This window comes from Uloborus diversus, chromosome 4 (genome assembly GCF_026930045.1).
Source record: "Uloborus diversus isolate 005 chromosome 4, Udiv.v.3.1, whole genome shotgun sequence".
Classification (NCBI taxonomy): Eukaryota; Metazoa; Arthropoda; class Arachnida; order Araneae; family Uloboridae; genus Uloborus; species Uloborus diversus.
Genome location: NC_072734.1, coordinates 77,240,189 through 77,264,845, shown reverse-complemented (window position 1 = coordinate 77,264,845; position 24,657 = coordinate 77,240,189). Strand labels below are relative to the sequence as shown.

Here is a 24,657-nt window from a genome sequence, read left to right as displayed (position 1 = left end):
ATTACTTAGTTGGCTAATTTTTTGTGTTTTGAATGTAGAGATCAACTGACTGAGAACAGAAAGAGTTTTAATAGTAAAAGTTGTATGCATATTTTTAAGAAGGAAAAGTTATTTTGACTGCTTATTTAAATATTTAGTACTTTTTAAGTTTTGTAGGAAAATATAACAATTAAACTACAGTTTAATTGGTAAAAATCATTTTTTTAATTATTTTCTTCAGAAAAAAACTGGAAAAAACTTTTTTTCTTCCACGCCTTCAAAATTTGCAGAAATTTTGTATTTACTAGTCACAAGTCATAACAGTTCTTACATGTATATAAACTACCACATAAATTATGACTGTTGAAACCAAAGGCCCTTTCTAGCAATGTTAGAGCCCCCCCTCCCCCAACTATGCCTGAGCAGGGCTGATTACCGCATATAAATTTGGTCAAAGATAGGCAGTTGAATATTGCAGTTTATTAATTTAATATTACAGTTGATGGGAAGATAAATGATTGCATTATTTTGATATTGCACTCTTTACCTCTCAAGCTCTCTGATAAGAAATTGTATCTTAATGATTTTTTTTCTGGAGTTTTTGAGCGATAAATGGCTGATTGAAACAGGTATATGTGTGTGTGTGTGTTGGCGTGTGGGGGGGGGGGGGGCACATCCTGCACTGAAATTTTTAGGGGGGGGGCAATTTTACATCATTTTTGGTCTCACTTAGAGGGAAAGTGTCTTGTTGATGGAGTGCTCCATTACATTTGAAGGAGGGCACCACACCATTGCACTTGAGAATGATGAAAAGAACCAGCTGTCATGAAACAATAGTATGCATAACATTAAGATATTTAACTTATTCATCCTGTCACTATTGTAATCAAAATAATTTCTGTAAATGTATGCTCATTTATGTATCTCAATAAAATCCAGTTAAATTTTGAACCACTTTAGCTTGTTCTTGAGGTTCCATCTCTTGATAACTATCAAACTCCATTGTAAAAGAACATGTACCAGCAGTCAGAGCTCTTAAATGGGAAGAATAACCTCTTAGTTCAGATAAAGGCGTCTTTGATTCAATGACTTCAACGTCTTGTCTCAACTCCATGTTCAAAATTTGGCTTCGTTTTTGTGATAAGTCATTAATAACTTGACCAGCATATCCTTTATTCACAACAATGGACAAAAACATGATTGGTTCCAACAGGTGGACAGAACCCTTACGTAATGCAGAGGAAATGCACTGCGAGGTAGCTGCAGATATCATCGATAATGACGTTCCTTTACCAACTTCAAGCCAAAGTAGATTTACTGCAACATCAAGCACAGGAAAATTTAAAAGTGGTCCATTTTGAAATGCATTTTTCATCCCAGTATTAATTGCTTTCAAATAATCGGGTCTTATTTTGCCCAAATTATTTTCTTTAGTTACAACTATCTTGACTTCTTTCAACAGCTCTGTTTTATTACAAGGATACAACTCAAGCTCAAGTTTTACAAATTGCTTATTGCCGCTCAACGTTTTATCAAGCACATGAATATTAGATACTTTAGTGCGCAAAGCTTCACGATAGGCAACCTGTAATGGGCCCAAGTAGGCATCAATTCCATATTCTGTCTTAATTCTTTGCTTTACGACATCAATATGTAATTCCCCCATGCCCATCAAAATGGTTTGTCCAATTGCTTCATCAACCTCTACATGAAGGGTAGGATCTTCTCTTTGCAAACACTGCAGGGCAAAATCCAAAGTCTTCTGTTGACCAACAGAAGGGGGTTCAATGGTACAGAAGAACACAGGATCCGGTATTTGGACTGAGTACGTAGAACATGCTTCTGGATCTTTTTTAAGAGAAGACGCAGATGCTGTTAAAATATCACCAGTTACAGCATTTTTGAAACCAGTTATCACTCCAATGTTTCCTGCAGATAGGGAAGACACTTCATGAAAATCATCCGCTGAAGCTACCATGATCTTTTCAATTTTTTCTGAACACTGATGATCTACATTATACACTTTCTGACCACTTTTTAGCTGACCAGAATAGGCTCTGACAAAAGTCAATGGTTCTTTGTTCTTGCTATGGATTATCTTGAATACAAGAGCACATGTATCTTTGTACATGGAAGTAAAATTTAATTTGCGCTCAGAAGGATTGGGAAGATAAGTGATGACAGCATCCAATAGTAACTGCACTCCTTTATTTTTGTACGAGCTCCCGCAAAAGACAGGAACTGCTAACCTCTTCAGTGTGATTCTGCGAATAGCAGAGCAGAGATCATCAAATGACAAAGCATCAGTTCCTTTAGTTATGTAAATTTCTCCAATTTCATCATCTAAATCCGCAACAGTCTCTATCAATTGCTCTCGTTTCTCCTTGAGCAGAGACGATTCCTTTCCTTCTCCAATATTTTGCACAATAAAGTTGGTTCCATCGCTATTGGAACTATCCCAAACAATTTTTTGCATTGATAAAACGTCAATTACACCTCTAAAATCTTTGCCACATCCAACTGGAATGTGCAGCTGCAAAGGTTGCACTTTCAACTTCTGCACTAAAGATGTTAAACACATGTCTAAATCAGCAGCAGGTTTATCCATTTTATTTAAATAAATAATGCAGGGAACTTCATACCTTCTTGCTTGCTCCCAAACTTTCAAGGTCTGTACTTCAACACCAGCTGACGAGTCTAAGATGGTGATTGCACCATCTAATGCAAACACAGATCTTTCAACTTCAAAGGTAAAATCTACATGACCAGGAGTATCAATTAAGTTAATTTTATGTTTTTTCCAATTAAATGTTACTGCTGCTGAAGTTATCGTTATTCCTCTCTCTCGTTCTTGGGCCATATAGTCCATCACTGTGTCACCATCATGTACTTCTCCCATCGATGTAGTTAGTCCAGAATAATAAAGCATTCTCTCTGTCGTTGTCGTTTTACCTGCATCTATATGAGCTATAATACCTATATTGCGTATTTTCTTAATATCCGTATCTTTTACTAATTTCGTAACATACCGGAACTGAACGGAATTTTGAAAATACCGATCGATGAAATATTTGCGTAATATAGTAAATTGTGTATGCCAGCAAAACATCTTATGAACATAGAATTTTTATTCTATTTTCTTGAAGCAAATAAAAGCTTTTTGTGCAATCCTCCCCAATACACTTTTGTAGATTTTGTAAACTCAACAAAACTAAACATTTATGACAAACTCACGATCTCACTCTCCACCATGTGCTTTATTTACAAACAAACACAGTTCTCAACTTCCGTTTCCAGATTTCTTTCCAGATATTTAAATTTCAATAATGACCCAGTTTTACTAGCATAAAATATTTTATATGGAAGATTAACCAATATTTATAAACAGGGATGATACAGCTTGAAGATATTTTTACCTATCTACAAATGAAAGAAGAAAAGGAGCAATGTTCCAATACAAAATAATTAGTGACTATAAGAATCAAAATGGCATCACTATTACATTTTCCGATTTTCCTGCATACTGTCATATTTCTCTTTTAATTCATGCATTCTTGATTTGATTCAATATTAAAAGCTATCAAATTTTATTCTAGGCCACCACTTGAAAAAAAAAACCCTCAACATTTCCAGACCATAGTTTTCTCGAATTTCAATTTTATGAAGTAAACAATTTTCTTGTGTTATATGTTTCTTTGCTCTCGCACACTGAAGTTATCTTTGTCATGTTTACATTGTTATTTACATGCTCAATAATTTATACATACTTTTCTCTACATAATTGATGTTATTTCAAAGATTGAAGCTATGCGTTATTCGTTGATTTCTATTTTGCGTGGGCCAAATCTAATTCATATCTGATCGAAAACTCGTTTAACAAAATTTTCCGAAAAAAAAAAAGCCTTGAAATTAAAATAGAAAGCTAATGTGATTTTTGTGGGGAAAAAATGTTTTTAGGCTCATGTGGGCAAAATGAATATATTGTAACTATTTTAATGCCTATTTTCGGAAAATTAAATGTTTTAAAATATATTTGACCTCACCTCGAATTACTGAAAATTCGGATTATCCTCAAAATTCTTCTAGATTTAAAATTTACACTGCTCGGAAGACATAAGAACACCTTTTACTTCCTTGTATAAAGAAAAGGAACTGTTGCCTTCACAAAAATTTTATCACTGCGCTTATATGTGCAAGGCAACCACAACAAGCCTCTCAATGTACTTTTACTATTTATTGTACATAGTAAGTTATACAGTAGCAAAAGATTTCTATTTTCAGAAAATTTAAGAAAATTAATTTTTTTAACTACTAAAAAAATAACTAAAAATATAAATGAATTATACCTTGGGTTAAGTGAAACCTCGAACTTTCGAGACTGAAGACTATATTTTTCAAATTAGCCACTTTAGCGAACTAGCTTTTTTTACCACACTTATTTTTTATGGATCGATTTTAGATCTTTCAAGTTCAAACGAATGCAATCAGTGGCAGTGATTTGGGCTGAACTGCCTTACCCCCACTTTTATGGTTAATTAATTAATTTTATTTTCTAATTTGGGAACAAAACTATAAATTATTAAAGTAGCAAAAATTGCGGAACAATTTTTGTTCTACCTTGTTTATCTGTTTTCAAAGTCAATCAATTGTTTTACTTAAACAAGCTATACTTGTTGAATGAAATTACTACCAAGTGTTTTTGACATCTCAGAATACTTTGGGGTAAATATTTTAAGCATGGGCGCCCATATGCAAAATTTTAAGGGGGGGGAGGGGCTCAGATATTTTCTCTATGCTTTAACAGTATATTTTCCCTTGGAAACTGATTTCAGTACAGGTTAGAGTTATTAAAATTTGACATTTTTAATGACTTAATCATTAATGGCTGGAGGTGAAATGTTTTTACATCTTTGCAAGGAAAAAAAATACCTCAAACCAAGAAAGTTCTAATTTATAAGGGGGCTTGAACTCCCACTTGCCCCCCTCCCCATATGGGCGCCCTTGAATGTAAGTCTAATTCATGCCTTAGTGCTACTTCAGGGGAACTTATTGTGTACATAAATCAGCAAAATCTTAATAAAAACATTAGTTGTTAGATTTACATCAACTACCACTTATCTACTCTTAAAACCAGCCCTAACAAAATCTTGTACTTTTTTTTTTTTTTTTGCTGCTGCTAAAAGTTCTCTATGGCTTTTAATTGAGGTTTTTTTTGCTCCCTCCGCCCATACACACACTTATAAGCTCCAATCGCTGCCTCTGAATGCAATTTTACCAGGGCTGTGGAGTCGGAGTCCAGAAGAAAAATGAGAAAGAAACTATTTTTTCTGCCCTCTCAAAATTTCCAGAAATTTTGAATCTCTAATTATTGTAGTTATTATATAAGTTTGCAGTTTAAAGATATGACATAATGTGATATTATATAAAATTTTTACATGGTTATTATTGTGTATCTTCCCAGTATTTTTAAAGATTGTATTTAATTGTTTTGAATATATATATATATAGTTTGTTGGCTTCATTGGTATTTTGCAGTTAAAAAAAAAAAAAAAAACAGTTGTTTAAAGTAGGGGGCAGCAACAAGTGATGCTCCATTTGCATTGCAATTGTTAAAAATTTCAGCCAAATTAGTTTTATCTTTTAAATATTGTACATGATTCTGTTACTTCTACAGTATTTATTTTAAATGTTCTGACAAATCAAGGACATATAGGTACGTATTATTCAGGCCTGGATCTATAAATTTTGAGCAATCCTGTACAAAATTAGTTGGGCCCCTAACTGCTTACTGGATTTCTACACCACTAAGCGCTGCAGGCCCTTTCGTGACGTGTGCAGACACACATTGCAGGGTCTGTGGGTATGTAGATCTGGGCCTGGTATTATTTATTGTATGTAATTTTTTTACAATTCTGTTACTTTTTACAGACTATTGGATAAATGAAAATGTTGAAATAGTGTCCATGGATCGAATCAGAGGAAGTTCACTCTTTCTATTGTGAAAATGATGTCTGCATCTTCAAATTTACCTTTACTTTCTTCTCACTGGCTTCCAAGTGTCTTAAACATGTGGTCTACAAAGTTTTTATTGACAAGTCGTACTTTCTCACTCAAAAATGCAAAATAACACAACTACACATTACTTGAGAAAGTGTGCTGTATTTTAAAAATGTGACTTTAAAAACAGAAGAATGGGAATTTGCTGTTGTAAAAAAAGACAGTCTGATTCTGATGAAGAAACATTTAATCGACCAATGCCTAGGACATCTGTGAATTCATTGTCTGCATCAGATCATAATCATGCAGCAAATCACCAAACTCAATATGATCCAGTGCAGCAAACATGGGATGCCATGGAGAATAAACTATCATCTAACGTTGATAAACTTATATTGCAGACACTTGCAGTTATTAGAACTTTAGTCGATAAGTATGTTTTTTTCTCTATAATAAAATAAGGATCATTTACGTATTATTCTTTGAAATTTACCGGCTTAAGTATAGTGGATCTTTCTTCAGATAATCCAGATCATATTTGCGAACTTATGAAAAAAATATTCTTCACGTAAATAACAATTTAAAGTTATGATCATAAGAATCATTTTGAATTACATCAAAAACTCATTTATTACTTTGATTAAATTTAAAGGTCTTGCGGAAATTATACAATAAATGATGTTAATCAAACAAGCATCATAATGTGCTTCAAACATTATTTCAACACCACTGGACCCTATAAACTATTAATGATAAAGCTCTTGTTTGACCTACACTTCATTCAAATTCAAACACCCCATGTAGATAGCATCACATGTAGCACTGATGACAGTGGATTAATTCTTTTTTTAGGAAGAAGATCCAGGTTTTTTACATTGTGAATGCCAGTAAGCAATTCTATCTAATTTTGTTCAAAACATTGTTTTAAATGGTAAATCTGTTTTTTTAAGGACTTATTTTGCTTATTATCCCTATTGTCCAGATTTTGGACTCTCTGTTTTTTTAAGGCCTTGGGTCCCATTTAGTCTCCATTTTCGATAACCAAGTTCTACTGTAAGTATGTACATTAGATTAGGGTGTATCGAAAAACTTTTTTTGAAATTCAATTTGTCAAGTTGATAAAAAGTTGCCCCTCCTGACCCACATCTTACATAATTTTTTTATCCAAATCAAAAAATATTTAGGTGTCCTGCACAAGGCTTAAAGTTTGTAATTTTCTTCAAAAAATCAATTTTTTCTAAAATATTTTTGAACAGAAAAAATGTTAGAATTATTTAAAGTTGAAAACTGAGTAATAAAGACGGGAATTATCATCAAATAAAAGGTTTTCCTCTCATGCAGCATTTAGGTTCCTGCATGGTATGCAAAAATAAGGATTTTTTTAACGTTCAAGTTAGAATTTTCAATATAAATGTATTAGCTTTAAATTTTTTTTTTTTTTTTTTTACGAATGTTGGTTTAAAAATTTCTTTGCTAATAAAGAATTTTTACTACAACATTTCTTTATGTTTTATATAAAAATTATTTGAATTTATTTTCTGGTTATAGTGTAAGATTAGTTTTGTGAAATTAAAAAAATAAATAAATAAAATAAAGGTTATAAAATAGTCTGGCAAACATCTTGTTCATTTTATTGCATAAAAGTATGTTATTAAATATAAAAAACTAGACACCAAAACATCTGTAGAAGATTATGTGTATTTGTGTATTATCATATTATATCAAGCCTTTTCAATACTTCTGTTTTTCAAAAGCTTTAAAAAGATGCATGAGTTTTGCTGGAGTCTTTTTCAGTAAGGCACATAAATAGCAACTATCATTATATAATAATAAGCAACTATCATTTGGTACACAATAGTGTGCCCTTTGCTTCCTATGGGATGAAAAGGGATTTTTTCCCCAAAAATAATGCGATTGATGAAAAAATGTGCTATGGCTGTACAGCAGTTAGTTTTACAGAGTTTAAATAATTGTTGACATTTAGCAAAAGATCTCCACAAACCTCATGACCTTCTAATAATTTTTCTAATGTTTTTCTATTCTTATGGGAGTCATGCTTGGCTTTTGCGCAAGAACTGCAAATTTCGGACAAGTACAATGTCTTTAATTTGTGTACTGCTGTATCCAATTTAACTACAGTGACCTCTCACTTTTAGGTGACCAAAGGGGGACAACGAAATTTTCGGGCACAAATGAGAGACGTATGAAGATGAAAAACCCAAAAATAAGCTTAAATACAATAAGTTAACATCAGTTATAGTAATACTAATAGTATACTATTAATACTAATGAATATATATGCACATCATTTCTGTTTATGCATTGAATTTAATTAACATTTTTAATTTTATACAAATGTAAAATTTGAAGTTGTACGTTTTGTCATTTTTTATATACTGTACATAGGTGGGCCGTAAAACAACTTTTTTTTAATTTCGATGATATGTAGTGCAGAGAAGGTGCCATTGGTGGAGCAAAGTGCGCAGAAAAAATTTGAATTTTTTCTAACAATTTCTTGATCTGCCGCAATGGGGTTGAAGTTTTGAAAAAAATGCTCTTTTTTCATGTTTTTAGTCGAAATTAGTAAAAATAATATGTTTCTGTTTTCAATGATGAGTTGTGCGGAAAAGGTACCATTGGTGGCACTAAACTTCTATAAAAATTTTGAGGTGTGTGGTAAAATTCTTCCCTTTGCTACAAATGAGTAAGAAGTTTTGGCAATTTTCAGTTTTTTTAACGTTTTCAATAAATTTTCTCAAATAATAAAAATTTTGTTTTTGCCATATTTCTCTGCCATAATTATATAGTTTTATTACATGTGATGCATTTTTAGATGTGTGTTGTGTCATAAATTAACTACTCATTGCATATAAAATTTGAAATGTGCTATTCGAAAACTTTGTGCAGCTGCGGGGTTAAAGAGCACAGAACTCAACAAAGAACTAAAGATGGTGTAGATGTACAGAAAGTTTCTGCTTATAATTTAAACAGAGTTTTTATCTACACCGTTTAGGTAATAAAAGCTTTTTTCGTGTTGAATTTCTGCATTTTAGCGCTTTTACTTCTGTTACAGTATTGCTACAATAAAAACATCTTTTCCTTCGTGGCCGTCTGCAAATCCTGTGCTATTTTAGTAGTACAGTAAACTCTCGATTATCCGCGGAATAGGGTGGCACGGTAACTGCGGATAAACGAAACCGCGGATAATCCAAATAATAGGCAGAAAAAAATACTTAGTATATGCAATAGATAAAAAATATTAATGACACTCACACATTCATTCACATTATAATTAAAAACATTGCTACATTGCATTTACTAGCATTGAATATAAAAAATATAAGTAAAATCTAAAAGAGAAAAAAAACAACACAATCACAAGTTTCAAAAAAAAAAAAAAATGTGAAAGGACCCGCGGATAATCCGACCACCATTAATCGGGAGTTTACTGTATTTCTATTTACTACACATAGCGTAGGACTTCGAATTCTAAAATTGTTTCAGACTACGTTTATTCGAGTTTCTTACGACGAAAGACATTTTGTGATTTGAGGTTGGCTACTATTGGTTGAGAACCAAATCAAGCATATCGTCTTATTCAGTTAACCTGAATTTTAATTTTGGAACCTTAAATTTTAAACACTCGAATTTCTTGATCCTTTTTCTTCTTTTCTTTTCATCTTTCTTCTATTGCTATCTATTCATTCAATTAATATTCATCACAATGCTTTGATACCTTAGTTTTCTTGTTTTCATTGCAGTGGTAGTATTGTTGTGAATTCTTAGGATGGCCAAGTTATTTACTTTTTAAAATCTCTTTTGCCTACCCTGGTCCTTTCTTGAGGCAAATCATACGGGCAAATCAATTCATATTATGAAGAGTACGAGACGTCGTAAGTCATCTTTGGGTTTCGAGAAACTTAAGTGCAAGCAAGGAGTTCTGTAGGCAGCCGTGAGCCACCTAGATTAAGTAATGGGCCCTAGTCTTGAACTAAGGAGAGCACTGTCCAGATGAAACAGTTGCACTGCTATCAATTACATGTTTTTGTTCTGTGCTCAAATTTTCAGTATTTTCCTTTTCTTTTGCCAATTTAGAAATATATGACACAGATAACCTAGAATGATAGCACAAGTAGGTTTTGCATGCCATCAGCTTGGGTTTGATTGGGCCAGAAAGTTCTTAGGTTCAGTACTTCATCTTATAGTACTTATCGTTATTAGACCAGCAGTAATGATACTGCAACATTTGGTGAAAAATGTACACCAAATGTTGCAGTTCTTTATTTATTTCCTTCTTTTTTTTAACACCTGAAATGACACTGTTGTTTTTTATTTTTATTTTCATGTTCTTACGGAAGTGCCGTTTCATGCAACTGTTTTTAGTTAAGAGATAATAAATAACTTTGTTTTTATTTAAAAAGATTTACCAGTGTTTAAGAACGAATTCTGCGTTAATCCTGTTGGTTTTGAACACAAATCAGAGATATGCACTAAGTTTTTTAGTAGCATATTTTAAATTTAAAAATTTATACGCAATAAGGTGTTGATTTATAACACACCATGCATCTAAAAATGCATCACATGGGGAAAAAACTATAATTATGGCTAAAAAAAGATTTTCAGTATTTGAGAAAATTTATTGAAAACGTTAAAAAAACTGAAAATTGCCAAAACATTTGTAGCAAAGGAAAGAATTTTACCACACACCTCAAAATTTTTATAGGAGTTTAGTGCCACCAATGGCACTTTTACCGTGCAACTCATCATCAGAAATAGAAACATACTATTTTTACTAATTTTGGCTACAAACATGAAAAAACAGCATTTTTTGAAACTTCAACCCAATTACGGCAAATCTAGAAATTGTTAGAAAAAATTAAAAATTTTTCTGCGCACTTTGCTCCACCAATAGCACCTTTTCCGCACTACCCATCATCGAAATAAAATAAGTTGTTTTTGGCCCACCTACTGTACCGTATGTAAGCAAATTTCCCAAAACCTAAAAAATGTCGCGTGATCAAAGCTATAATCTACATTCTACAAGGATGCTAAAGATCCTCGATAGGCTATGTCAATGCTTACCGCTTGACCACGACTTTTAGTGACGTCAACCTTTTGTCCTTTTCGTATGTAACCTGTTCTTCCCTCTCAATGTCAATCACAAGACTAATTACACCCCCAATTGCACACTTATGCAAAAAAGAACTCGGTAGAATCCGAAAAATGTGTGGAATAAAGGTGTGTGAATACATTCCAAGAGGCAGAACAAGAAGGGTACAAATCTTATGATAAGCAAAGCATAAATATGTGATTTAACTAAAACTTAAAAAAAAATTTATTGCCCATAAGTGAAATGTATATTTTAAGTTTCCTGTATAAATGAACAAGAGTTAACATTGTTTTTCCTATTTCGCTGGCCGGGCCCGTGAGAAAAACGCGGATAAGTGAAAAACATGTATAACAGAGGTTGTGTATAAGTTTCAGTTGCCTCTTTGCCGAATATATATTGGAGATTTGTCAGCTAATTCATCCAACATAATTTTTAAGGTACCACCCACATTTACAATATCAGCTTCTTGGTGACAAAACATTGGCAGGCACTTTCTACAGTTTAGAGAGCATAAGTAATGATAGGTTTTTCATTGATTTCTTCTTTGGAGAAAAATATTGTGCATTTTTAGTAAGTTAAAGATTTTGAGTGTTTTCCTTAAGCTTACTGAAGCGTTCCAACATTGTATTCTGGCTACTCTAGCTAGTTTTGCAATCTGTACTGCACTTTCTCAGTTTTTTCTAAAGAGCAAATTTCAGGGTGAATTTTAGTGACGGTTTTTGAAAACGATTATAATTTCTACGCATTTTCTCCATTGTTGAACTTATGAAACTGAAACCTTGAATGAGAATACAAATTCACTTTCATCATTCATCATGTGAGACACATAATTTTTCTTGTAGAAATACAAGAAAAGTGATTTAAACTTCAAATGATGCTTGTGAAAATATTTGTTTTATGAGCGGCAAAAGTTAGAAAACGTTTGCATAGAAAATCTTTGTGGGATTGGAAATCTTGTGGGATTTTGCTCTCAATCCTGCGGGACTAACCACAAGATTAATCCTGTGGGATTAACCCCGCAAAATATGCAGCATCCTGCAGGATTTGGGATTGGAAACACTTTTTCTAACTAAGCCTTGTTAAATGCTATTTTTTTGTAAAAATCACAAAAGTTTAAAATAAGTGCAGGAGACCTGTACAATGTTCATGATAGTTTTTTCCCCTTACTTTTTTCTCTGACTTAACTGTGCATTTTTCAACTTGAAAAAATTTCAGCATTCTTTTCTGTTATTCAAAAAGACAAAAAAATTTTAGAAAAATATTGATTTTTTGAAGAAAATTATAAACTTTATGCCTCGTGCAGGACACTTAAATAGTTTTTGATTTGAATAAATTTTTTTATATAATATGTGGGTCGGTGAAGGCAACTTTTTATCAACTTGATAAATTGAATTTCGAAAAAAAGTTTTTTTTCGATGCACCCTAATGTACATATGAGGCAGTGAGAAGCAAAGGAATGTAAGTGCCAAAATTTAAAAATTGAAGGTAATTGGTACAAATGGAAGGAGAACCTCTTCTATATTTTGGTATAAGAGATTATACTTGTAGGCCTGGTAGGGGTGCTGCTATACAGCATGATTAGGAAAAAAAGATTAATGCAAGCCTACCTATGATCTGAAATTTAAACACTTGTTACTCACACTTTTAAAAAGTCCACTTACATCTCTTTGCTTCTCATTGCCTCATATATTCATAGCTAAATTAGGTGAGTATTGAAGAGAAGCCAAATAAAATTTGCACGTTTTAATACTTAATCTTTTCTTCAAAACTAAAACTAATCTGTAGGAACGTGCTTTTAGTTTCATTGTTCATTTATTGTGTGTAATTTATTGACTCTCTGGGTGCATTTGAATACTGGTTATGTAATTCATTGTTTGCTGTTTATTTAATGTCCTGGATAAACTTTGCCTAGTTGGATAAGCTTAAGGACATGAAAAAACAGATATAAAAACTGCCAAAGAAAAAAGGAATTTAAATTTATTATTTTTGTTGTGTTTTAAAGTGACCTTGAACCACCACCATCAATGACGAAGCTTCATTTCATTGCTGATAAGGAGAAGGGATGGTTAACTGTTGTCAATTCAATGGCAAATGTTATACCAATGAATGATCCTTTAGGACCAGCAGTCATAACACTGTTGCTGGATGATTGTCCGTTGCCGACAAAAGTAAGTTTAAAAAAAAAAGGATTTGATTCAACTTTCAAGCACTTTTTGCTAATACTAACATTTTCTATGCTTTTATTTCAACAGGAATCCATAGCGAAATTATCGAAAATGTTTAAACTATCATCTGAAATGGCTATGCAAGGAAAGCTAGTTCCTACACGACATAGAAATATTTGTGTTATTCTTGGTTGCATTGCTGAAAAGTTAGCAGGTATCCTTTTTTTTCCATGTTTATTTAAAAAAATCCTTGCAAGTTTATGCTTGTTTTATGACGTTACTTATTGCTGCTTTGCCCAGCTTTGCAGGGTCTACCTTGAAAACAAAGTTGGGTCAAGTGACGCTTGTTCAACAATTAGGCTTAAATATAATAGAAGAAAAACAAACAAAAATATACTGTAGGGCAATTCCCGGAAAATGTCAAGCTGAGCATCAACAATGTTAACAAAACTAGAAGTATTGCATATCATTTAAAAGCTTGAAATATATGTTTTAAAAGTGTACAAAGTTAAATTTTAATTCATAATTTTTCGTATTGAAAATAAGCCGTAACAGATGCCTATGTCCTTTCCGGATTTTTTGGGGAAAATTTAGTATGTAGTAATAAAATTTTTTCCTAAAAAAAATTCTAACTAAAAGGAAAACAGGTTAGTGTATTTTGTTATACTCAGTGTTCGCGCTCAACTATCTGTAACCTGGGTCCCAGGGACCCATTAATGAAATAGATTTGGGTCCTTTGGTGGAAAAAATGAGTCCCTTAAATTTTAAACAGAAAATCTTAGTGTGCAAATGAATAATATAAAAATATTTATACTTGGGGGGGGGGAGGCATGAAATAAAATAAATTGGTTATTTTTGCCCTAATTTTTTGTGATTTTATCATTGTAAAATTATTTTCAAATAATACACTTGCAAGACTTAGTTATGTGAGAAACTATTTGGTCAGTTACAATGAGATTAACTCAAAATTTACTTTGAAAATGGGTTTTACCATAAAATATAAAACAAGTGCCTCTGATTGATCAAGCAAAAAGCACTCCCTTAACCTTTGTTTTCCTGGAAATTTTTCTTAGTGATAAAAGCGAACAGACCCCCCTACCTTCCCAATTATCATTGGCAATTACATAATAATAATAATAATAAATCGCAAGCGAATGAACCCAACACAAAAATCGCGATCGCAAAAACGAAACATTTTCTCATATGAGTGTGAAAATTGCTCATTTGCAATCTTAAATCAGGATATTTGACTTTATTTTGACTCGTTCAAAATATCTGTTTTGGTTTTTGTTCTATTTTTAAAATCGCGCCATTTTGAAAATGGCGCGATCGATTAATACCCGACTTTTGCAATTCCAAATAAAAATAACCCATCAGAAAGAGATGAATTATTAGAAAAAGAACTAGGTTAAAGTGCTTTTGTATAAAATTCAAGTATTCATAAGCAATTTATCAAGAAAAATGTAAAGTTCAGAACTCTTTGTCTTTAGCGCGATCTGGAAAATATTCGCCATTTTTTTCTCCCCTCTTTTTATTGGGGATGCAAAATAATGATTTTCAAAAGTAATTCTGGTTACATGAATGCCAAATTGCAATATTTTTACTGTACAATTGTCTTGTATTAATCCTGAAGATTGCATTGAAAACCTCTCTTATTTTTAGTCTTCATTTCTGTTTTTAGGAATTTCCTCAAGATAAAAGTTGAGGGAGAGCTTATTCTTAGAATACAGTACAATCGGCTATTTATGAACTTGCTCCCTGAGCTCTGCCCAGGTGATGCCCTGTAAGCTCAAGTCTTATCACTAAAATTCCATTGACTGGTCCACAATTGGGGTGTGTTTGAATAGCTGATAAACAGATAGGATCATTTTAGTCCCTTTCTGTTGATTCTCCTGGTCATTTTGAAGCTTAAAAGCATTTACTAAATAGACCTTTAGCATTTTCTCCCATTTTTTTTCTGGTTCTTATCTTTTGGGTTTTCTGGGTCCCTGGGACCCGATTTTTCGCGGAAGTTGCGTCCCTTTCCCGCGAATTTGCGTAAAAAACCCGCTATAGCGCGTAAACGCGAACCCTGTATACTCATTATAAAGTTTTATACTCCACGCTTATATCAAAAATTATCTTTATAGTGTTTCATTCAGAAACAATATTAAAATCAGCTTATGAATGTCACTCAGTTACCATAAAAAAGCAACTTTTTTCCCTCAGAATGAAAATAATTGGTGGAATCTTTCCAAAATTCATATCCTCATTCATCAAATTCATCAGGAGTATTTAAATGCTGATAAAGTAGAATTGGAAGTTTACATCCGGAACACCGAAAATTCCTCGGTAACTGACTGACACACTTGATACGGTAACTGACCGGGGCCTCCATGATACTCCTTTGAGTGAGCCTGGAGCAGGGTAGAAACGAAAACCACTAGGCGATGGTTGCTTTTCACCGAAATTGATGTTTACGTGCTGTCTTGTATCGTTTGCTCAAATGTTAACGATTTTTTGTACAGCAAAATTCCTCTGATGCGGACACTAACGGGACAATTTTTTTTGTGTGCAGGACAGGGATTTAATAATGTTATTTGCATTGGAACTGGGGAATTGAAAATTTCCCGCATAAGAGGGGTGTCCATTAAGAGGGGTTTTACTGTATTTAGGTTTGTGTTTAATTAACTCATATTTATAATTTAATCATGATTGATGTACATTTATTTATTTATTAAGAGTTAAAAGTTTTTTTGCGATAAAAATTGCTATCAAGAGGTTAAAATAAAAGCACTTACTTATTAAAAAAATATTTTTCAACTATTCCTAAGAAGAAAATAACTGTGAAGGGTATTAACAAAAATAGTTATAGGTTTAGTATAAAACTGCCAGAGCCGCATCAGCCATATGATTTTTTCAAAACCAGTGTTTACCAAGAAGCATCAAAAGGAGGTGTGGTTGGACTTTGCATCGCAAATGACGTTTTTTTCCCTTTTATAAATCTATTTTTTTTTCTTTTTTTTTAACTTTTCTTTCTATTTTATAGGTTAAACCTTTATATAGTCTCCTCTAATCTGAGAATAATTGAAACGTATCTGTTAGTAATCATAGTTTCTTGTTTTGAAGATTACTGCTAAAATGCACTAACGTATTCTAACTTCCATTTTTTTTTTGCCTTTTCCTTAATTTTGCATTACTATATTTTAGTTTCGAATAATTGTAAAAAAATACGTTAATGCAAACAGATATGAATTTTTTACTGTGTTCTACCTTTGTCCTGCTGCATTTTTCACATTTCTGTAATGCCTAAATCAGGAATTTTATCCAATAAGATTTTTTTCAACATTGTTCTTATATTTTCTGAGTGGAGTAAAGTTTCATCGCTTGATAAAATAAATTGAAAAATTTTTAAAACTTGCTACAAATATTTTCACTATATCTGAGTCTAGATAAGTCAGTTTACTTCTATATCAAGCAAACATTCTTTTGTCATAAAATTTGTTATTTCAAATAATAACTCCTGCTAATAAGTTTAACCTTGATGTGAAGGACATTACAGACATTACAGTGCAGTGATTGAACACTGCACTGTAAATGAGGTTTTAATTTATGAACAGTGTTTCCAGGAAGGTAAATATAGAGAGGTATTGAATCTTCTTCAGTCATGTTACAAAAGTCAACACCTTTTATGTACTGGTGTTTCTTTTTCAGAAAACTCTCGCAAAAATTCTTTCAAATGAAAAGCGCCACATTCTTTTGAATGCAATTTTAGTAAGCTGTTTATTGTTTTTTTTTTTTTTCTTCTCAGCTTGAAAAACTTACTCTAAATAAATACTGTAGTTTACACCACATAACTGGTGATATTGACGATATTCGCCTTCCAAAGGGTTATTTGAAGGCGAGTAGGGGGGAGGGGGAGTGGGATGTATGAAGGGGATGTTTGAAAGGGATGTATTTGAATTTTTTTTTGTAATTGAAAATGTTCTTGTCTATGCAAAAGTGCTCATTTTCTTTTTTTTTTTTTTTTTTTGCATATTACCAAAAAAAAAAAAAAAAGAAAAAAAAGTGTTAAATAATAAAAGTTTCCTTCAATTTGAAATGTGACATATTTTATTCACATTGTATTATTATGTTGATACCTCTAAAAAGAAATGTATCCACAATGGGTGAAAAGTTTTCCCTAAATTTGAAATATTGCTTTTTGTTCTTGATAAAAAGATGCAGAAACTGGTGTATGTGCTCTGGAGAATTTAAAGAAAATTACAAGTATTAGATCACTGTACTAATTTAAGCAGTGAATCATCTTTATATATTCATTTCTTATTGAACTTTTATTCCTTTTATCATAGGTCCTAGCAGTACGACTCTTTTGACACAAGATACAATGGATTATCTTTTTACAAATTTTGTAAGTTATTGCCACTCTGTGATTAATATTTGATTTGCATTTTATTAAAAAAATATAAATAAAAATGCTACTGTATAAGTTGATAGAACATTATATTTTAAAAAATATTTTCAAATTTTTGAAGAATTTTATTTTATTATTTGACGTATGATCATTTATGTAATACTATTATTTAGTTCGTACTACATTATTTGATACTGTATTATTTGATAACATGTATTTTATTTTGTGTACCATTTGTTGAAAATTAAACTTACTTCTTTCACTTCTTCCAAAATTTGTTGATTGACTGTGTTTAATAGCATGTTTAATTTTCTGCTGTTTAGAAAACACCAGAGAATTCAAGTTACCAACAAAGTCGCAAAATTTCAAATGAAAAGAAAAAGATGAAGAAATATAAAAAAAAAACCCCTGCAATTTTCAGTCTCCCCCCCCCCCCCTTACTTTTTAAGAATGCTTGACTCATTATAAATAATTATTAATTATTAGCACTTATAAAAAAAGCAGCACTAAAAATTATTATACCTTTTCGAGTATGGTGCTTCTTTTTTCTTTCCAAATTAAAAATACCAAAGTTCATAAATTTTCAAATTTAGTTGATGAACTGAAGTTTTAATACATAAATTTGCATGACCATACAGTAAACTCCTGATTATCAGCGGTCGGTTTATCCGTGGGTCTTTTCACTAAATTTTTTTAACAGTCATTAAATGTTTTTTAAACCTATAATTGTGTTACTGTTCGTTTTTAGCTTTTACACATTTTTTTCATTCAGTGTTAGTGGATGGAATATAGCATTGTTTTTAGCTATAATTTAAATGCATCTTTGAGTGTTATATTTTTAGCAATTGTATGGAGTAGTATTGTTTTTTACCTGTTAGTTGGATTATCCGCGATAACCGTGCCATCCTATTCCGAGGAAATTCATGACTTAAGCTAGTTAGTTTTGTTACTAAATGCCTCTTATAGTTATATATTTAAGCTAAGGTTTATATTAAATATTTTTGTACGACTAACAATAAAATGTAATTTTGGTACAGTATATGTTTTTTGCAATAAACAATGTAATAGAAACATTTAATCAAAGTTGGGTTTTGGACTTCCAAAAACTGGTTTAGGACACTGCAGGTGGTTTTTTTTACAGTCAAAAATTGTTTGAAAGTGTCGTAAACTGTCCAAAAGTATGCTAAAGCTGAAGAAATGTAATATAATCTATTCGTATTTACTGCAATATTCGTAATGCAAAAACATTGTTTTAATTAATGAATATTTGATAATACTTTTTCTCCGAAATGTTCAGTTAAAAAAATATTTTCTTAAAAACAATTGCCAATAATTCTACCAAGGCAACTAATTTCAGTTCCGTTTCAGGGTTCGCGTTTAGGTGCTATAGTGGGTTTTTTACGCAAATTCGCGGGAAAGGGACGCAACTTACGCGAAAAATCGGGTTCCAGGGACCCAGAAAACCCAAAAGATAAGAACCAGAAAAAAAAATCGAAGAAAATGTTAAAAATCTATTTAGTAAATGCTTTTAAGCTATAATGACCTGGAGATTCAACAGAAAGGGATTAAAAAGACCCTATCTCTTTATCAACTATTTGACCACACCCCTACTGTTGACCAGTCAATGGAATTTTAGTGATAAGACTGGAGCTTACAGTGACCTCCTGGGCAGAGCTCATGGAGCAAAATATTGCAAGTTCATAAATAGCTCATTGTACTGTATTCTAAGAAAAAATCTCTCCCTCAACATTTATCTTGAGGAAATTCTTAAAAACAGCAATAAAAACTAAAAGTAAGAGTGATTTCAATGCAATCTTCAGGATTTATACAAGACAACTGTACAGTAAAAATATAGCTATTTTGCATTCATGTAGCCAGAATTACTTTTGAAAATCACTATTTTACATCCCCAATAAAAGAAGGGAAGAAAAAAAAAGGCGAACATTTTCCCGATCACGTTAAACACAAAGTTCTGAAGAGTATTATTTGAAAATAATTTTACAATGATTATCACAAAAAAATTAGGGCAAAATTAACCAATTTATCTTATTTCATGCCTTTTTTCCCCCAAGTATAAATATTTTTATATTATTCATTTACACGCTAAGATTTTGTTTAAAATTTAAGGGACTTCCTTTTTTCCACCAAAGGACCCAAAATCTATTTCATTAATGGGTCCCTGGGACCCAGGTTACGGATAGTTGAGCGCGAACACTGCGTTTATAACTGAAAGGATGTGAATGGATGGAAATGTGCAATATTTAGGTGCAAAATAAGGCTTATTTTGTTTTTAATGCTCTGCATAAGAGTTTTACATGGTGTTTTAACGAAAATTCTTTTTTTAATCAGAAATTAAAGAACAAAGATATGATGATTAAATCTTTGCACTTATATTTTAAAACTTGTCCAATTTCTTTTTTTGATTCATACTTTTAATATAATACATTCTGTAACTACAATAAACAAAAACTTGACATATAGAAGCTTGACAATTTTTAGAAACAAATTATTGACATTTTCCTAAAGTAGTTTGGTGATAATTTAGTTTTAGATCATGAAATGGCACCATAGATAAAAGAAGAAAATGTTCACAAAGCTGTAAAAAAACTCTCAAATATATATATTTGTTTCTTTCAGTTCAAAAATTTATGTTTATTCATTAAGTATGCTATTGCACTATATTTTGAACACTTTCATTTGCACACATGCATAAATGTCAAAAAATTTAGTTAAACTATTATGGGAGAGAAAAAAAAAATCTCATGCGTACAAATTGAAATGTTTAACACTAGAACCGCGGAAATTTCCGTATACCACTCCGTATACCAGTACGTACTGTGGACACGGGTCACTTTGATCCAAAGCTTGAAATGGGTTCTTTGATGTTTAGAAAGGGGTAAAAAAAATATTTTTATGAACTAGAGTAATACTAAGATTATACAATATAATAGGAAGATATAAAATTCTCTCCCATTAATCATTTGTTTATTTCACTTTGTAGAGTACAATTTTTTAGTTAAAAACATTAATATTTTAAAGAAAATTCTGTAATTTTAGGAAGATGGAAACATTCCGTGGTTTATTTTAATTGTATTGCTTGCTTATTTTTTATGAATAAATCTACAAAAAATTCTTAAACTAAAATGACAAAGCTCTTACCAGTAATATGGATACATTCTTCGTGCGTTACATGCAACACAGCTCCTTTTTATGCACTTAGTGCACTTGCCACATATTGGTTTTTTACAGTCAAAACAGATGTCAACAGTTTTATTATTGCATTTTAGGACATGAGAACGCACTCTCTTTGGAACTACTGACATATTTTTTTTCGGATACGGGTGTCAGTGTGGCTCAATTCCGACTTTGCAATATGTCTGGATATGTTCTTTTACGTTTTGTTGAAATGTATGTTGCTCTCAGTTCTTCGACGAGCTGCTGAAGAAACTCTTTCCTTGAAATGTTCTTTCCTTTGGCTTGTTTATACAAAATCCAAGAATTTATTCCCGCAAGGTCAAGAATATTGTAAAAGACGTGAACAGGCCATCTCCTAGACCTAGCTTTTACGGTGTACTTTCGAGCCCTTTGGTCTGCGACATCCACACCACATTTTGAAGAATTATAAAATGATACTGTCTCTGGTAACATTTTCTTATTATTAGTGTCAATATGAACAGTTGAATGCAATGAGCTAAGTAGTATGACATTTTTCTTTTGCTTCCCTTGATAAACTGTCATAGTGATGTCATCGTGCTTTAGTAATGTCGTTTCATGCAACGGTGTCTTCCTTTTTTTTACAATTGTAGGTAGGCACTTCTTTACGATTTCGTTTTACTGTTCCAATTAAGCTTGTCTTTTTTTCTTTTAAAATTTTTGCTAGGTTCAGAGTTGTAAAATAATTGTCCATGGTGACATTTCTTACTTTATTTTCAAACGGTTTGATTAAATTCAGAACAACATATTTGTAAAGATTCCGATTTGTAGGACGATTCTTAGGTATGGAAAACCATTCACTATGTACTTTGTGTCAGCATCTGCGGCAATCCAGAATTTTATCCCAAACTTGTCAGGTTTATTTGGCATGTATTGCGTAAACTTGCATCTGGCTTTTGTGGGAAAGAATTGTTCATCAACTGTAATGTAGGGTCCGGATTTATAACAATTGATAGAATTTTCAGTAAACATGTCCCAAATTTTTGAAATTAGACAAAATTTGTCAGTTTTCAAACGTTCCGATCTGGTTGTTTTTTGATCGAAGCGTTAAAATCTCAAAATATCTCTAAACCTGTCTCTCGCCAGTGTTTCACGAAAAAAATTAGGACTCCAAACAGTTGACCCTAAACTGTCAAGTTCTAGTCCTTTTGCGCAGTATAGACCTCGAGCATATAAAATTGCAATAAACGCATCAATTTCTTCTTTATGGACCAATCATCGTTTTCCAGCCGTCTATGAGCTTCTTCTGTACACATTTTTATGTGATGAAGCATACTTTCATTTATGAATAGTCTCCACGAGCTGGACGCTTCATCGTCAATGATCCGCTTTGCGTATGATGTCGGGCCGCAAACTTCTTTACAAACATTATGTTGTGAAATTCTTCCACAATCGTTAGTTTCAGAAGAAATAATTTTCCATTTTGATCGGTCTACCCCAAAAATTTCTTCATTTTCTATCAATTTTGGTGTTATATTTGGAGATTTTGCTTTACGCTTTTTTCCTCTTGCCTTAGATGTCACACATTGGTTGTCGGATTAGTGATTCGTATCATTGTCAGATTGAGACGCAAAATCAACAGATAAATTATCATCTGACGATTCACATTCTTTGTTCGATGACGAGGCATATTCTTCGCTGAATAAATCGTGGTCATAATTTTCATCTTCGGACTCATTTTCCGACAGCTCTTGCATGTATTCAAGAGCTTCCTTGACCGAAAGCAAACAACGTTTTCTTGACATTTTTCTGCCGAGACCAAGAATGGTTTGCAACTAACAGTATAAACGCAGCTCTGTCAGATAACAAAAGAAAGAAAAATAGCTAGTTTTTCTTACCAGTAACCTGTCTTGTTCTATGACCTTGACCCATTTAACCTTCAGTGTCGTCTGTAGGTCCTTTTCATACCAATTGGGGATCAGTTTTGAATGTTACCCATTCCAAGAATCGTTTCGTTTTGCATCTACTAAGCGAAAGGTCATTCTGACCCTTACCAGAGTTTTAGGTATAAGAATTAATGTCTCGGAAATAAAAATCTCTGAATGGCTAATCCTTTTACAGGTTAATATTTATATAATTTAAGAAAAAGTCAACTTCAATTTCTGAAAAAATGGAAGTGAAATTTGATTTGGATTAGATTGACCCCTACCGCGGTTCTAGTGTTAATGAAAAATTCAACTTCTATGAAACTAGATTAGAATCAGCTGTATAAATACATTCCACAAAAGATACAAACAAGCTATTTATGCATGCCATTGAACAGGAGTTTTATTGAGCCCCTCTGTCTTAAATCGAAATGAAATTTCAATTAGTGTGGACGAAAATGATCAAGGTTTGGAATTTATTAAAGAAATATGCCTAAGCCTTGTCAGCATTGAAGCCAATTTCTAAACAAGAAGTGGTCCATTTAAAAAATCAGCATTGATTGATAAAAGTGTAACAGAAACAATAACCAATTATGATTGATAGAGTTCATTTTATGCAATGAGAGGTAGCCTAGAAAGAGCATCACAGAACCAGAAATCCAGTTTATACACCATATAACAATACTGTAGCTTCATCTACTGGAATAGAAAGACAGTTTTCATCTTTTGGTTTTGTTCATTCTAGCCTTCCTAACAATTTACGAGTGGACAAAGCATCAAAACTAACGTTTTTATACAAACAATTAAATCCTGAGAATTTATTTTCTTGTATGAATTGTGATTTTTTTCCTTTTAATCATTTAATTTGTTCTTTAAAATTTCCTTTTATTTAGTTTAAATTATCCAATAACAAAAAAGAAAAAATGGAATGCCTTTAGGTTAAAGTATAGAAATAAATATTTAAATTTAAATAGAATATTTTGTGTAGATTCTATCTGAGTAGAATATTCCATATATTAAAGTTTATTTCTTATAACAATCCCTTCCACGCATTTTCCAAAAAGTATGTAAATATAATAGAAAAAAATCAAATAAATCTTATTTAAATTTTTAAAAAATCCAATTTTTTTTGATAAAAAAAATCATGATTTTTTTCCAACCCTGAATGCACATTTACATGTATGTATTATATGCATATTTTATTTTTTCAGGATCCTTCTATAAATACATCTGTGATCCTTTTCTCACTAATTGCCTTAGAAAAGTTTGCACAAACTAGTAAGTGAAGCAGTAATTTACTAACTTTAGTTACCCGTTAAAAGTTCTCCCGAAATAAATATATTCTAATTCTGCTGTTCTGGTCTACTCCTCCACAGTTATTAAAATGTCAAAACAAAAATATTTTGAAAAGAAAAACATTTAGAGTGGTCCAGAAGAAGCAATTACATCCCCCTCCTTAGTTCATCTACTTATACACGTAGCAGTATATATTTTTGCCCCCCCCCCCCTCTTAATGTCTGAAGGTTTTTAAATGGTGTACTAGGTGTAAACATAAATCGTAAATTTTAAAATCACCTAGAAAAAGAAAAAACTTTTAGATTTTGGTAAATGAAGATTTGTACTATGTTTCCATCTTCTCTGTAACATTCCATCTGTAGCAAGGTAGGATTTCCTCAGCTAGCAAGCAGCAAATTGCTAGTCGTAAAAATATAGTAGCAAAAAATCGTAGTAATCTCTCATAGTTTATCTATTTTTGAAAATATTTGTGGCTATAGTTATTTTTTTATTTTTTAAATTTTAAAAGATATATAATTTTATTAATTAGCAGGAAAGTGAGGGAAGAAAAAGAAAATTTGGTAAATAAAAATACAATTATTGATTATGTTTTGAAAACTTTGATATTAGATTTGCTCCAGTGACAGAAAAAGATTGAAG

At 31.8% G+C, this 24,657-nt stretch overlaps 2 protein-coding genes across 2 annotated transcripts in view; one reads left to right on the top strand and one right to left on the bottom strand.

The window, feature by feature from the left end:
• Nucleotides 1–904: 904 nt before the first annotated feature.
• LOC129220650 (ribosome-releasing factor 2, mitochondrial-like) lies at nucleotides 905–3,088 on the bottom strand. Its single transcript, XM_054855078.1, has one exon. It carries the CDS (start codon nucleotides 3,086–3,088, stop codon nucleotides 905–907), a length of 2,184 nt encoding a protein of 727 aa, XP_054711053.1.
• Nucleotides 3,089–3,530: 442 nt separating this feature from the next.
• Nucleotides 3,531–24,657, top strand: part of LOC129220648 (RING finger and SPRY domain-containing protein 1-like) — a 57,295-nt gene continuing 36,168 nt past the window's right edge. Inside the window, exons 1-6 of the mRNA XM_054855077.1 lie at nucleotides 3,531–3,644; nucleotides 5,908–6,409; nucleotides 13,089–13,254; nucleotides 13,339–13,465; nucleotides 17,583–17,641; nucleotides 23,934–24,000. Coding sequence (XP_054711052.1) covers nucleotides 6,171–6,409; nucleotides 13,089–13,254; nucleotides 13,339–13,465; nucleotides 17,583–17,641; nucleotides 23,934–24,000 — 658 coding nt within the window. The 5' untranslated portion in view covers nucleotides 3,531–3,644; nucleotides 5,908–6,170. The remainder of the gene's footprint in view (nucleotides 3,645–5,907; nucleotides 6,410–13,088; nucleotides 13,255–13,338; nucleotides 13,466–17,582; nucleotides 17,642–23,933; nucleotides 24,001–24,657) is intronic.

Excerpts from the sequence above, each read along its gene's own strand:
- LOC129220650 (XM_054855078.1), bottom strand. The coding sequence starts at position 3,088 with ATGTTTTGCTGGCATACACAATTTACTATATTACGCAAATATTTCATC.